This window comes from Cynocephalus volans, chromosome 6 (genome assembly GCF_027409185.1).
Source record: "Cynocephalus volans isolate mCynVol1 chromosome 6, mCynVol1.pri, whole genome shotgun sequence".
NCBI lineage: Eukaryota > Metazoa > Chordata > Mammalia > Dermoptera > Cynocephalidae > Cynocephalus > Cynocephalus volans.
This window is the reverse complement of record NC_084465.1, coordinates 18349831-18366577: the sequence shown is the minus strand read 5'-3', so window position 1 is coordinate 18366577 and position 16747 is coordinate 18349831. Positions and strand designations below refer to the sequence as shown.

Here is a 16747-nt window from a genome sequence, read left to right as displayed (position 1 = left end):
TAATTTTTAAGCCAATCTTCATTAACACATGAGTTATGTGGAAGTAAATTGTTTAATTTCCAGATATTAGGGGATTTTCCAGTTCTGTATGTTACTGATTTCTAAGTTAGTCTCGTTGTGGTCATGGAACATATTCTGTGTGTTTTTAGTTCTTTTAAATTTATTTAAACATGTTCAGTTGCCCAGCATATGTGCGATCTTGGTGAGTATCCCATTTACACTTAATGTACATTCTGCTGACATTGGGTGTTCTTTGTCAGTTGGATCAAGTTATTTGATTCTTTTGTTCAAGTCTTCTATATCCTTACTGGTTTTCTATCTACTGCTCTGTTTACTGAGAGAGGAGAGTTGAAATCTATATAATGTGGATGTGTCCATTTTTTCTTTTTAGCTGTATCAATTTTTACATTATGTATTCTGAAGCTCTGTTAATTAGGTATATGTGCATGTAGGATTATGTCTTCTTGAAGAATTGACACCTTTATCATTATACATTGTTCTCACTTTTTCTCTGGCAGTAGTCCTTGTTCTGAAATCTACTTTGTCTGATATTGGGCCAGCCCGTGGCTCACTCGGGAGAGTGCGGTGCTGATAACACCAAGGCCACGGGTTCGGATCCCATATAGGGATGGCCGGTTGGCTCACTGGGGTGAGCGTGGTGCTGACAACACCAAGTCAAGGGTTAAGATCCCCTTACTTTGTCTGATATTATTATAAAGTCCTCCAAGTTTCATATGTGAAGCAGGTTCACTGTGACATCTTGGGCTGCACTTTTACTGCTTGCCTGGGCCCAGTGAGACAGCACACACACAAAACAATTTACATGAAGTGGTTTTATCACTCGCAGATAGGCAGCAAGGGATAGCAGAAGTGTAGTATTCATTGTGAATCGGTCCCCCAAGGCTTAGGAAAGCTGTGCAGGGTGGATGAAATCTTGCCTGCACTGCTACTGAGGGACTCTGGAAAGCAGTCTACCCTGGGTTTTTTACCCCATGGATCACAGGATTTGCTGGGCTGAAGCATTGAAGGACATCCTGTTTCTATGGTGGGGACAGGAGCAGAAACTGATTTGTTCCAGCCAGCTTATCCTTGTCTCAGGATGTTGGATTCTCAGCACATTCTACAGTTATTCTGGAGAACTGTAAGCGAGGAGGTGGAGAGAACTGTCTTGGTCCAAGACCACCTGGAGTGTCCTGCACATATGCTTATTGTTTCTATGTGTATCTATTTCCATTTTTTCCTTTAACCTCTTTGTGTATATTTCAAGTGGGTTTCTTGTAGATAGCATATGTATGAGAGTACTTCAAAAAGTTTGTGGAAAAAGAGTTAAAAGATAATATGAATCTTTCCATCAACTTTTTGAAGTACCCTTGTTTGTATGTTTAAGTAGCCATTAGTGGTATTGACAAGACCATGGCAAGAGCTCTATTTTGCATTCTATAGATCCTTTCCTTTCTCCCATGAATGTTGGAATATAGTTGTTTAACTAGTGGTAATCCATCTCATGGATTCAATTCACTTGTGTCTGTGATCCACAGTGTGTAATAAGAGACTTTAAATCCACATATATCTCTTTTGTGGGCAGTCAAAGAGGTGTTAACCATTCCTGGCACATAATGTCAAAGCATAAACCCTGCATTATGCTAAAGTTTAGAAACTAAATCTTCACAAAAAGGCAATAGCAAATCATATCCAATCTCAAGACCCAAAATTTTGGAAACATTAAATTTGTAGAAAAAGGAGTAAAAACAAATCCTAGTAAGTTCATTTTATGTCCATTTGCTTTTGTAAGTGTGTAATTTATGATCTATCATTAATCTACATCAGTCATGTTATATGATCTTACAGTTATTTAAACGTTTTATGATTTCAGCAAACGCAGAAACATATTTAGATGGGTAATGAACAAAATCGCAGCAGCTCTTTTTCTTAAAAATGAAGAAAAATATAACACTTGAAGTATTAGTTGGTCCAACTTAATAAAAGGTGGTTTCCTTGTTTAGCTTGTTTCTGGCACATAGTCTGTATTCTTCACTTTTAGTATTGGCAAAAAGAAGCAACTTATATAGCATTTGTACTGGTCCATTTGCTTTACTCTTTCTCTTTAGTTAAAGTTGACTCCCTGCTTGCCTTTCTGATTTCAAATTTTCATCTTTCGAAAAGGGGAGTAGAATTACATTTCCACAGTATTTCCACTCTTCCCAGGATAGTGTGTCAAAAGAATTGCTTCCTTCTTTCAAGCATTGAAGTATTTACTACGTAATATGCACTGTCTTGTTTTTCTTGTCCTGAAAAGATACACTTGGGGCTTGGGAATGAAATTCCAGGTAGTGATGCAAACTTGGGACACACCACGATTTGCAGAGAAGTCCCATGTACCTTGTTTTACCCAGCGATTGTGTCTTACATAACTGCAATATAATATAAAAGCCAGGAAATTGACACTGGTACAAAAGTGTGTATAGTTCTCCACTTCATCACATGTGTAGATTCGTGTAACCACCATCACCATAAAGGTACTGAACTATTATGTCACCACAAAAAGCTCTCCCTCTTGCTACCCATTTACAGTCACAACCTCCCCCCACTCCCAAATTTCAGGGAAACCACAAATCTGTTCCCTGTAATCTTGACAATTCATGAAATCATTCATAAATGATCTTTTGAAATTGGCTTTTTTCCACTCAGAATGATACCCTTAAGATCCATCCAATTTGTATGTATCAATAGTTCCTTTACTAGCATTCTATGGTATGGATGTACCACAGTTTATTTAACCATTAATTTAAGAAGATTTGGGTTGTTTCCTCTTTTTGGCTATTATGAATAACAGTGTTACAGACATGCAGGTTTTTGTGTGGACTTAAGTTTATTTCTCTGGGATGTCCAGGTGTTATATTAATGAGTTAATATGACAAACTTATGTTTAGGTTTTTTTTGTTGTGGTGGTTTGGTTTTGTTTTTAGACACGTAAGGGGATCACAACCCTCAGCTCGGTGTCGTCTGCACCACGCTCAGCCAGTGAGCGCGCTGTTCATCCCTATGTAGGATCCGAACCCACGGTGTCGGCACTATCAGCACCGCGCTCTCCCAAGTGAGCCACGGGGCTGGCTCAACTTATGTTTTGTTTTTAAAAGAAACTGTCAACTTGTGTTCTAGAGTGGCTGTATCATTTTCTATTCCCACTGAGAATGTATGAGATCCAGTTTCTCTACATTTTCACCAGCATTTGGTATTATCACTACTACTAATTTTGGCTGTTCTAATAGCTATGTATTACTACCTTCTCATGGTTTTAATTTGTATTTACCTAATGGCTAGTGACATGAAACATCTTTTCATGTGCTTATTTGCCATGTGTATCTCTTTATCAGTGAAATGTCTCTTCATCTCTTTTGCGTATTTTCTAATTGAGTTGTTTGTTTCTTTTACTGTTGTATTTTGAGAGTTCTTTATATATTGTTGATAAGAATCCTTTGTCAGATATGTGATTTGCATATATTTTCTCCCAATGTGTATTTGTCTCTTCATCCTCTTCACGGAGTCTTTTGAAGAGTAAAAGTTTTTAATTTTGATGAAGTCCAATTCATCAATATTTTTCTTTTATGGATTGTGTTTTTGGTATTATGCCTAAGAACTCTTTGCCAAGTCCTAAGTCCTTAAGATTTTCTCTTAAGAAAAAGAAACTTTTCTTCTAAAGGTTTTATAGTTTTATGCTTTATGTTTAAATCTGTTCCATTTTGAGTTAATTTTTATGTGTAGTATGAAGTTCAGGTTAAGGTTCATTTTTTTTGCCTATGGATGCCCAGATGCTCCCACACAATTTGTTGAGAAGACTTTCTTTCTTTCATTGAATTGCTTTCACACCTTTGTCAAAATTTGGCTTACTTGTGTGGATGTTTCTGAGTTCTCTATTCTGTTCCATTCATCTCTGTGTCTGTCCTTCCCCCAATACCACTCTTTCAATTACTGTATGTATATAAGTCTTAAAATTGGATGTGGTGATTCTCTTCATTCTTCAAAATTGATTTTGCCTTTCTGTATAAAATCTTTGAATAATCTTGTTCGTATCTACAAAAAATCTTGCTGGGATTTTGACAGGAATACATTAGCCTGTAGATCAATTTGTGGAGAATTGACATCTGTACTATGTTGAATCTTTCCATCCATGAACACTGTATATATCTCACCAAGAATTTAAGTCTTTTTCTTTCATCAGCATTTTATACTTGTCAGCATAAAGATGCTTTTGCACTCCTGTCAGAAATCAGTTGACCTTATGTATTAGTCCGTTTCTCTTGCTTATAACAAAATACCTGGAACTGGGTAATTTGTTTAAAAAAAAAAAATTTATTGCTTACACTTTCAGAGACTGGGAAGTCCAAAGTCGAGGGAACACATCTGATGAGGATCTTCCTTGGTGGTGGCTTCCATGACACAGGGTATCACATTGTGATATGGCAGAAGCAGAGAGAGAGAGAGAGACTAACCTCATTCACTCTCCTTTTAAAGCCCTCAGAACCATGCCCATGACCACCATTATTAATCCATTCACTAGGCATGGTCCTCAGAATGTAAACACCTCTTCAAGGCCCCACCTTTCAATTACCATAATAGGACTTCCCACCCTCAACAGTTACAATGGGAATTAAGCTTCTAATATATGGACTTTGGGGGGCACAATTCTGTCAGTCCACAGCACCCTACTTGGATGGATACTTGTATGACCCTACTTTTTATTTCAAAAAGTTGTGGAAAAATAGAATTGAAAGATAATGCGAATCTTATTTTTTGAAGTACCCTTGTATTTCAGGTTCTCTATTTTGTTTTATTCAACTGTGTCTATTCCTCTGTCAATATCACATTTCTGAGTATTGTAGCTATATAACGTAAGTTGTGAAATTGAGTAGAGTGATTCCTGTACTTCATTCTTCTTTTTCAATATTGATTTAGCTATTATAGTGCATTTGCATTTCTGTATAAATATTAAAACAATCCCTTATATATCTACAAAAAATGTCATTGGGATTATATTAAAAAATTGTTTTAATCCTGTAGATCACATTAAGGACAATTGACATCTTTACTGTGTTGATTTTCCCAACCCATGAACACCCTATGCCTCTCCATTTATTTAGATCTTCTTCTTCTTTCATCAGCATTTTGTAGTTTTCAGCTTACAGTGCATGTTTTGTTGGGTTTATACCTAAGTATTTCATTTTGCTTAGAACCACTCAATTTCCATATCATTATATGCCTTAGTTGAGTTGTGTAGTTTGCATTTATTTATTTATTTATTTATTTACTTAAGTGGTTGGCTGGTATAAGGATCCTAACCCTTGATCTTGGTGTTATAACAAATTTGTATTTTTTTTAAGGAACTTATACAATTTACATAAGTTTTCACTTACATTCTTAGTATTCTTCTATTATCCTTTTGATGTCTGCATGATCTGTAATGCTAATCCCCTTTTTCATTCCTCTTGTTGGCAAGTTATGTTTCCTTTTTTTTTGTTTGATTTGGTTTTTTTTGTTTGTTTTTGTTTTTGTCAATCTTGCTGGAGGTTTGTTAATTTTATTGACTTTTTCAAATAACCAGCTTTTTGTTTCATTGACTTTTCTCTGCTTTTAAGTTTACAATTTCATCAACTTCTGTGCCTACATTTATTATTTCTTGCCTATGCAAAGTGGTAGTAGAAGTCTATGTTCCCTACTCTGCCTCCATTGACATCAGAGGAGGAGAGCCTCATTCTTACTAGTGGGTGAGAGTCGAAGGTCAGGCTCTTACTGCTTCCTGTGTGTATTCCACTGTCGTGGGAGAAGGAGGAAGTTATGGCAGGTGGCAGTAAAAATCCTGACTGCCTCCAACCCAGCTTGGAGATGGAGGGGTACCTCATTATTGCTCAGACTCCTCAGGTGGTCTCCACTGACATGGCAGGGGGCCCTGGTGATCAAAGGCCCAGTTCCCCATGGGGCTTCTCTGATACCACCCAGCAGGGAGTGGTTGTTGCACTAGTTTCAGCTTGGCCAGGGTGGAAATTTAGGCTTCCTGCTGGGCCTTTGCTGGTGGGAAAGAGGGACACAATTTTGTATGTAATGTTTGCCTGGTGTTGAGCAGTTGTTGTTTAAGTTTTCTGTCTTGCTAGGCTACCCTTTGCTGTTCCTTTGGGTAGAGAGTACAGGTTTATGTGGGACTTTTTCTGTTTACATCTTTTGGTGTTTCTGGGGTGCTGGTTTCATAAGAACCGGTTTTGGAATATATGAGACTAAAAGAAAACTCAGTGAAATCACCACTGTGTCATTCCTTGGATTCTGAGTTCTCACCAGTCTGCTCTCTTCCCTCCTGCTACCTTTCACTGTCTTTTTATGTTTTTTTTTTATAGAATGTCTAGAGTTTTTAGCTGTAATTAGCTGGAGGAATAATGAAAATTATGTTTATTTCATCTTTCTTTTCTATGGAATATATTGTCACATCTTTACAGATTTTAAATATTCTTTACAAGTATTATTTGTTGGGTATATCTTTCAGTTTGGGCCTTGTCTTCTCACTTTGTTGATAGTAATCTTTTGACTAGTCATAGTTCTGTAACAAGGATGAATATTTTAATCTTTCCCTTATGGCTCTTGCTTTTTGTTTCTTAAGAAACTTATTCCTGCTCATAGATCACAAAGATATTCTCCTATATTTCTTTGTGAATGTTTTAAAGTTCTTAATCCACCCAAAATAATTACTTTTTGGATCAGATCTAGTAGAGATCTAATTTCATTCCCCCTTCCCAGTTGATAACTAGCCAGCAGTATGAAAAGTTTGTCATCTTTTCTACTGATTTTTAGTACTACATCTCTCACGTATAAAATGTACATATACGTGAGCCTGTTTCTGGTGTTTGTTTTGTACTATTTTTGTTTATCCTTAAATATATTTCAGACTGTCTTCAATTATTTTAGCTTTACAGTAAGTCTCATTATTTAGTAGACATGTCCCTCCAACTTGTCAAAATTTTACTGAAATTCCTGTTGAGACTTACTAGAACTGCATTGAATCTATAGATATATTTGAGGAAAATTGGCATCTTTACCATCATGAACATGTTTTCTTCATTATTTAGATAATTTCAAATGTTTTTAAAATATAGTTTAGCATTCTTCTCAACAATGTCCTTATATATCTTTTTAAATTTATTCTTGAGTACTTAATATATTATTGTTGCTGTTATTTTAATTAAAATTTTTTTGTTTGTTGCTATATATGCAAATGAAATTGGTCTTTGGATTACTTTATGTTCGTTCTTATGCATTTCATTAAAAAAACCATAAAAAACATATTTGGGAACCTTATTTTAATCTCCTTGGTACAAATTACAGCATAAAGTTTATATTTTTTAATTCATTCACAATTATTATTTATTGCTTTACCAAGAACTATAAAAGATGATTCTTTTTTTCAAAGGAATGTGATTTGTTAAAGGGAAATGAAACAGCAAACAGTGTTTCATCATCTCCTGTGGAGATTTTAAACAAAATGAGCGTGTCTGTGCTCCACTTCCAATGATCCAGATTCTATAGGTCTAGGGAGAACCAAGTTCCTTGTTCTTTTAAAAATCTTCTGCATAGTTCTGCACATCCCTGTATGAAAACCACTGCTAGAGAAGTTGTTAAATAGCAAAAAACAGTAGCTTCTGGGAATGTCTATTTGGGGCATGGAGACACTTCATTTAAAATTATAAGGATTTATGTATCATTTAATATATTCTTTGTGTGATATATATATATATATATATATATATATATATATATAAATAAGCTTCATAGATGTACATAAACTGAATTGCTGTGTGTTAAGTGACAATAGATATGAATTTAAAAAGAGTGGATATTGTAAAAGAACCTAGTCACAGTTTAAATGAGACGTGTTGTTTTAGTACTCAGTCTATTTGTGTTAAACTTAGAATGCAATTTTGTCTTTCCCAGTTGGAGTCATTCGATGCCCAGTTTGCAACCAAGAATGTGCAGAGAGGCACATCATAGATAATTTTTTTGTGAAGGACACTACTGAGGTTCCCAGCAGTACAGTAGAAAAGTCTAATCAGGTAAGTGTATTAAATCTTGAACCTTTTGCCTCCTCTTGATGAGGCAACTTAAAATGCTACAGGACTCTAAAAGAAGCCAGTCATTAGACCATTAACCTATGAAATTATTTAATATTTTAAAAGGTATATAAAGAATAATGAATAATTTAGCTTAAGAAATAAAACAGTGCAAATACAAAGTTCCTAACCATATCTATACATTGCCTATACCCTACAGAGAAAACCATTATTCTGTATTTGACATTATTTTATTTCTTTGTACTTTTACTATGTATTGACAATTAGATTTTTGGGGGGTGGGGAGGAAGGATCCAATCTCTTTATTGTCAAGGTCCTCTCCCTGTGGTCCGCCCCCCGCCAAATGTATAGAAAAACCCCAAGCCTGGGAGTTTCCTGAGGAAGGTAGGCAGAGTGTAAAGAAAGCCTTGTGCTCTGCCCTTTGTCCTGGGCACTGCAGATAGGGAGGGTGTATGGGGAAGACTGGTAACCACTTGCAGAGGGTGTGGCACTGGCTAGGATGTGCAGGGGAGGAGGTACCTGCTACCCACTCTCCTCTGGGGAGGAGAGTATCCACTGGGGAGTGGCATCCAGGGGTGGGTGCCCAGCTTGGGGCCTGGGACAGTGATGCCCTTCCCCTGCTGGTGGCCATTGCTCCTGTAAGGCTGCTTACTGCAAGGCCCCATCCTCCCCATCTGTATCTTAGCTGTGCTCCAGGACAGACCAACTACAGCAGTAGATTGTTAACTCAAGCTCCTTTTTCTCTCTTTTTTTTTTTCTATTTTATCAATAAGCTTTGTAATGATACATGTGAAAAACACTATGTCTTAGGTCAGTAAGTTCCTACATTTTTAAGAAAGTCGTCTTTTCTACATGGTATTACTTTGACAGCCTCATTTGGTAGCATTGTCCAAGGTGTTAGATTTAGAGACGGAATGGTGTTTTTGTTTTCTTTCCTACTTCTGTAACCCACATTTCTATTGGCCTTTTAAGTCTAGATGTCAGGTCATGGATGTCTGTAGTATTCCAGAGGGGGTTAGCCATGCTGAGATAAATTCTACAGCACGTGCTAAGTATAGTGAGTTAATCTACTTTTGGATCATGATTCATTGATGATTCTTCTAGGTAGTTCTTTTAATTTAAACAGAAGATCTGGTAAGGAAATATATCTGATTAGGGAAAAATTATTATTAACTATGTTTATGAGGACTCTTTTTAGTAATCATGCTGTTAATTTCTGTACTTGTTTCATTTTCAGCTTTTTTCTCTTTAGGGGAACTACAGGAATTTAGGGTTCACTTTAAATGAACGTAGCCACTACTAACTAAAATATCTCTTTTTGTTGTTTTGAAAGTATCCACAGTTCTTCCTAATGTATTGCTTTCTTTTTCTTCCCATTTAACATATTTGTTGAATAAACTAGGTGGTTTTTTCAGTAGAGTTAGTCTGAATTTTGCTGACCATTTCCATAAACTCATTTAACATGCTTATTTCCTCCTGTATTTTGAGTAAACTGGTAGTAAAAATGTGGAGGCTGGTTAAAATAAAAATGTAGATTCTGGTCCCACTAGGGGAAAAAGGGTAAGAATATATGTTCATTGGGAAGCATATGATGTCTGGCTGTCTTTCTTTTTTCTGATATTAATGGCCATTAATGATCACTGCCAAGATTGCGCATATCATTACAGCTTTGAAAAAATTGTGACATTTTCATTCTATCAGTCTTTATATTTTAACTGGAATGGGAAGAGAAAACTTCCTTCGTCAGTTCTTTGATTACCCTGAGGTATGCGGGAAAGGTAGGTTGATGCTTGATTCTTTCCCTTTAGTTGCCAATTTTTAGACTAGTGAGTTATTTTCATCGCATTTTTAGGAGGTGACTAATGAGGGGAGTGTACATGTGTTTCCAGTGGTCATTGATGTCTCCCTTTTTTGTTTTGACATTTTCTGTTCCAAACTTGAAAGCAGTCATTTCTCTGAGGAGCCTTGATTTCTTTTAATAGGAAATCGTATTTAGTGGGAAATGGTATTTGGAGACAACAATATGGGTACTATGGGTGCTTGTTATTATTGGGTTGGTCATTTTTCTAGGCCTTTCAGGGGAATGATCTAACAAATAATTTTTATTTAAAAAAAGAAAATATAAGTATATATTGACATTTCTTAGTCAAATTTAGAATTATAGGGCTTTCCTTTTTTATTTTATATTTGTATCTCTTCTCTCATATTAGAAATATTGATTCTTATTTACATTGCATAATTATTTTCTCCATGAAAAAATATATAATATACATTCTATATTATAGGGTATGTTAATTGGTACAATTAGGAACCATTTTAATTCTTAAAACTAAGAATTATTAACAAGGTATAAAGTTGTTTTCTAAAAAGATAACAAGACTATTCCTAAAGTATCCCAGAGGTAGCAACTTTAGGAAGTAGCTGGGGAAACAAAGGCAAAAGGCTGAAATTATTAAAAGTTAGAAACTTAGAGAGAAGGGCCTTGTGGAACTTCAACTCAAACATATGAGGAGGAGGTGCAACTTGGCTGGGGTCTGAGCTTGGGACTCCGACCTCTGAGGAACAGGAGTAAGCTTCTGAAGTGGTTTGCAACAAAGCTAGTTCTACAAATATTGGAAAAACTGCTAACTGTTGCTGTGAGAAGGAACTGCTACTGCTGGGGTGAAGCAGTGTTTCCTGAGGTGATGCTCACAGAAATCACAAGCAGATAGGAAGCAAACAGGAAGCTGGCTATTAAAATCAAGTCTCTCCTTCCTCTGGCATTGCAGTCTTCTTCCAGCATCAGCCATTGTTAGAATCTAATACAAAATCATTTTATAAAGCATAAATAGGCTTGCAGAATAGGAGTATACAGAAGAGTGGAGTTAGAGATGACAGTGGAAGTTGTAGAGTGTTTCTGTCAAAACGGAGGGAGGCAAGAAGATAACAGTTGCTACATGTCTGCACTGGAAATATTCAATGAAATCATGATGTTTTAAAGTAACTTGCATAAATAAATAATTCTGTGTAGGTTAAGCCATCCACTTGATAGGCAGGTTCATTTGCTACATTTTGCTTTTTATGTTTGAGTATTTAAATTTTTGAGATTTAAATTTGTACGACTACATATAAAACATTCGTGTAGTTCAAGAATAAATTCTGTAAAACAGTATATTCAAAGAACTTCTATCCCTGTCTTATCTACCCCTCTACCTTATTTCTTTCTTACCTTATAGGTAACTATTTAACTTCTCTATGGTTTATCCTTCCGTTTTTATTATTATTTTATACATGATATTGGTTTGGTTTGGTTCGGTAGTTGGCCAGTACAAGAATCCAAACCCTTGAACTTGTTGTAATAATGCCATGTTCTAGCCAACTGAGCTAACCACCCAGCCTGTATATAATTTTTAAATAAGTCATCTACTCTATCCCCTTTCTTAAATAAGTGGTAGCATAACATATATCTACATACTCTTCCAACTTTGCTTTTTTCATTTTCCTTTACTTTGTGTACGTAGAGATCTCTTGCAAGTAGTATAGATATTCTTCATTCTTTTTTGTAGCCTACTGTGGAGACTAAATTTTAGGTGACATCGTATAGAGGTGACAGTCAAAGCTAAGGAAATAGACAAGATCAATCCCCAGATATAACAGAAATCTACAGAATCAGAGGAGGAAGAATAGTATGTGAGATCCTGTGTGGCAGTCAGGGAGATAAAGAGGACTGGGACTTATCAAGGAATCAAAATGATTTCTAGGAAGCAGCAATTAGTGGTGTCACATGATGTTAGAGAGAATTGAAGATGAGAACTGAGAAAAGGCAGATTTTAGTTTATGGAAATGTTATCCAGGTATTTGGAATTTGGCTAATGTCAGCCACTGAGCAAAGGAGAAAAACAAATGAGATTATGAGGACTGCTTATATGTTGTATAACTTTAACACCCATTCTCAGAGAATGGTGCTACCCTCTACACAGTTCTGCAAGCTATAAACATAGTAACTGTCTCTTCTTTACCTTGCATATCCTCCAAACTAGTCAGTTTCACTTCCTAAATAACCCTCAAACCTGGTCTCTTTTCTTCATTTCCACTTCCACCAACCCTCACCTACACCACAGGAAAATACTCCTAGTTCGTCTTTATGCAGAAACACTTGCCCCTTTTGTAATTTTTCTTCCACATTGCAGTAATCGTGATTTTAAAAATGCAAATCTGGCCAGCTCACTTCTTACTTAAAAGATTTCAATAGACTTCTTCAGACAAAGAGCAAAATTGTCACATGACCCTGCTTGATCTGTCCCCTGCCAGCCTTGCCTCCAGGTCCTTCTCTTGCCAGTATTCCCCTTGATCTTTCCACTTCAGTCATACTTGCTTCCTTTCAGTTCTTTGTACCTACCATGCTCTTTTTGCCTGGGGCTTTTTGTACAAGCTGCTTTCTCTGCCTAGAAGGTTTTTTTATCCAGTAATTGTTGACTCAACTTTCATATCTTGGTGCTAATATGATCTCCTTAGGAAAAAGCTTCACTGGGTAATCCTGCTTTCCCCAACCTTCCAACCCCAGTATAGTGAGATCAGTTTCTCCATCATATGCTTTTATAACTTCTCATATATTTCCTTTACAGTATGTCTCAGTTTGTAGTTATATGTGAGTGTGATTGTTCCAGTAATGTGCATCTGCCTCACATTTATTTATAATTTTTATTGAATCATAATTGATTATACATATTTTGGGGGTTCAACATTGACATGTTGATCAAATCAATATCAAAGAATATATATTGTTACAAATCATACTTATTCTTTATGCACCTTGTCCAATCTCTCCCCATCCCCCTGCCCCTCTAATTACCCTAGATTTCTTCTCTCCTTCTGAAAGAGTAACAGTTACTCTGTTGATTTGTTGTCTAGATGATCTGTCCAATGCTGAGAGGTGTGCTCAGGTCCCCTGATATTATTGTAGAGCAGATGCTTCTTCTGTCACTCTGGAATGGGCTTTGTGGAGAGAAACATCCTATTTTTTTCTTTGGTCTCTGCTGGTGACTTTCCTTGTGTCAGTGCACTCCAGAGGCTGGTGGACCATCGGCGTGGTGGTTGTGGCGTCTAGCTGCTTTTATGATAGCCATGGTTATTGTGGTGGCTGTGGTGGGCTATCCACATGGAGGTGATGTTTTTGGCATGCTCCTTGGTGCGGGTGGTGTGCCTGGTTGTGGAGGGGGCAGTCCAGTCCCCAGCTCCATGCTTCAGGTCCCTGGGCAGGCCCGAAGGCACTGGCATGTGCCTCGGCCAGAATTAATTTTTTGTCCTTTACTTACTTCTAAAATGGGGGAACTTCCTGTGGGGACCCTTACTTGAGCTGTGTGGTTTAGCTAAATTGCTGCTTTGCTGCTGATTCCCTAGGGAAAGCTTTTTGTGCAGCTCAGGTTTTAATGGTTGGCTTTATAGGTATTCCAGCTCTCCTGAGTTCTGGTGCACCTGGGTTTTGTAGAAACCCTGATCTGGGCCTTAGTCTTTTCATCAAACCACACTCCATGCAATTCTGTATTCCTGACCAGTCTCTTCTGAGTGGTCCTATGCTGATTGGGGTGCTGGTCAGCTGTCCTTACTATGCCCCAGTGTTCCACTGGTGGGCCAGTCTCCCCTACCGCCTGTGCTGCAAACACTTCTCATGGGACAGGCCATGCGCCAGTTCCTTGTGATGACTCACTGGCCTCTGAGTGGCTCCTTTTTTTCCGTTGTTGTGGCTCCTCATTCCTATGTGGGTCCACGGGAATCCTATTAGTGGTCTTGCTGACCTTGGGGCCACCAAAGCCCTCTTCTCCCCTGCCGCCTTCAAGCAACTCCATCCAAAGGGCACAGCTGCTTTGTCTTTTGTGGGCTCCTGCTCCGTGCGCTCAGCAGCTCCAGCCTTCAAGCAGCTGTGGCATGAAATGGTCAGAGCAGTTTCTTCACTCTCTTTCTCTCTCTCTCATTGTGGCTTCTCCTGCCTTCATGCACTCCATAGGTCTCTCCTCCTGTTCCCCTGAACTCTAGTGGCCCCAGCCTGGCTGTTGTTGCTTTTTTATAGTTATAAATTGGTTGATTTATGGGAGAGTGATGCTGGGGACTGTCTCTTCCGCCATCTTGACCAGACACCAAAAGTAATCCTGCCTCACATTTCACCTTCACAACTATTCAGTAAAATCTGTGTTATTACCCTTATTTTAGAGATGAGTTATCTAAGTAACCTGTCCAAGATCACTCAGCTAGAAAGTAGGAAACTGGGGTTTATACCCACACTCCACCTGTGAGACTGTAGTTATCATAAGGGTAGGGACTGTGTTTGCTTTTCCTAACTGTTGTGTCCTGAACATTTGTAATTGTCCTGGAATATTTGAGATATTGAACTAAGGAGAAAACATATATGTAGTATTGCCTATATGTAGCATTTCCATTTTGTATCATATATAATTTAATACATAACGTCAGTTTAAATTTATAAACACTGTTAAGAAGATAACTGATAGAGTCCAGTATGGTTGGTATGTCATTTATGTATGACTAGTGGCATGACCAGCTTTTCATTTTTCTCAAAAATTCATGTGACATGTTTCTTTTATTACTAGGTATGTACAAGCTGTGAGGACAATGCAGAAGCTAATGGGTTTTGTGTAGAGTGTGTTGAATGGCTCTGCAAGACATGTATCAGAGCTCATCAAAGGGTGAAGTTCACAAAAGATCACACTGTCAGACAGAAAGAGGAAGTATCTCCAGGTAATAAGATACCTCTTTTTCTTTCTGTCTCTCTTTCTCTTTTTGTCCTTTCTATATTGACTTGTTTTGATAAATATATACTCTTGCTTTTTTAATACAAAGAGGTCTATATTGTAATTGAAATTTGAGTAGCAAATGTTGGTAAGCATGAATGGATACAGAATCCTTCTGCTTTCCATTCACGCTCCCAACCCTCCTGTTTCTATAATTGTCTTAATTTGGAGTGAATATAGAGTAAGTGGAAAATATTTTACTTTTTCTTATTTGCTCTCTTATCTCTTTCTTCTTTTATCTCTAAGGTGACAAGGAGTGGGCTTAAAAGTTTTATAACTCTCCTCTGATATTCTTGTAATAAACCTGCTTCATGATATTTGTCTGATATATAGATAATCAAAGAAATTTTGCTTTTTATGTTATTATGGTTTCCTGGGTTTTTATTATGTTGCTTTTAAAGTTTGCAATTAGATGTTTCTTATTTTGTAAAATATATATAAATAAAATTTGTCGTTTTAATAATTTTAAAGTATATAATTCAGCAGCATTATTTACATGCACAACATTATGTACTGTAACCATTATCTATTTCCAAAATTTTTTCATCACCCCAATCAACATCTCTATAAACATTAAGTAATAACTCTCATTTCCTTCCTTGAACCTCTGGTAACCTCTAACCTACTTTCTGTCTCTGTAAATTGGCTTATATTTTATACAGGTGGAATCATACAATACTTGTCCTTTGGTATCTGGTTTATTTCATTTAGCATAGTATTTTAAGGGTTTATCCATGTCATAGTGGTATGCACCAGAACAAACTTCATTTCTTTTTATTACCATATATATATTTTAAAATATTTTACTGCTTTTTTTTTTTTTATTGAGTCAACTGGCATTTGTATGCCTACTTTATATTCCTCGAACTTTTCTAAAAGTACGAGGGATAAAAAGGTAAGACATATTTCCTACATTCCAGGCGTTTATCAGATAATGAAGACTATAAGCAAATAAGTAATCATAGTTTGGCCTAGTAAGTTCTGTTGGAGCATAGGAGAGAAGTAGTAGCCTTAGATTTAGGGATTTAGGCTGGAAGCCAAATAAGTCCAGGTAAAAGGGAGTTTCAGTTATGGAAACAGAAAGAACTGCTTGGTAGCATAGAGGTTACATTTGAAGTTTAAGCCATAAGACTTCCTCCATGAGGTCTCATCAGTCTGGGCACGGGTATAGAGAAGAATTTGAGGTATGTAGGGTTGGGGTTTAGCTGAATAGGTGTTACTTTCACAGAAATTCAGTAGGGGAAGAGATGCATATACAAGGGTACTTCAAAAAGTTCTTTGAAAAATATATTTAAAAGATAATATGGAGGGAGGACCGCTGCTGGTGGCCGGTCATGGGGGGTGACCGCCACTTTGCCCTCGGCAGGAGAGGCTGCCTCATTTACAGGCAACAGCTTTGAAGTGTGGAGTAGGAAAAGAACTGTTTCTTAGCTGCAAAAGCGAGTCTCGAAACAGGGAACACAGCGCCAGGGCTGCTGTGGATGCAGACAGGATCCCGGAGGCCGGGGCCGCGCTGAAGGCGGCCAGCTGCCCTATTCAGGATTCGAGGTTTCAGGCCGGCATTAAAGAAGATTCCTGGGAGCGCCCTAGCCGCGCTGCAACTGAACAGCCCGAGGCAGCAGCGGCCGAGAACAGGGAAGGCGGCAAACCAGAGGCAGAGAGTGAGCGCCCGACCTGGCACAACCCTGTGAGTGACCCCTGGCCCAGCTCTGTTTGGGGGGCTGACGCCCACCCGGCTCCCGCCTGCATCACCAGGCCACTCACCGCCCCGGTGCTGCCTCCATTTTCCCAGGTGCAGGCAGCTCCGCCTGGCTCGGCCGTCACTGAGCCTTTCCACTTGCCTGGCCCGGCGCG

The 16747-nt window shown here is 37.7% G+C and overlaps 1 protein-coding gene across 1 annotated transcript in view; it reads left to right on the top strand.

Annotated features, from left to right (window-relative positions):
• Positions 1-16747, top strand: part of TRIM24 (tripartite motif containing 24) — a 108307-nt gene that overhangs the window by 30841 nt on the left and 60719 nt on the right. Inside the window, exons 2-3 of the mRNA XM_063100368.1 lie at positions 7972-8090; positions 14693-14840. Of these exons, the coding sequence (XP_062956438.1) occupies positions 7972-8090; positions 14693-14840 (267 nt within the window). The remainder of the gene's footprint in view (positions 1-7971; positions 8091-14692; positions 14841-16747) is intronic.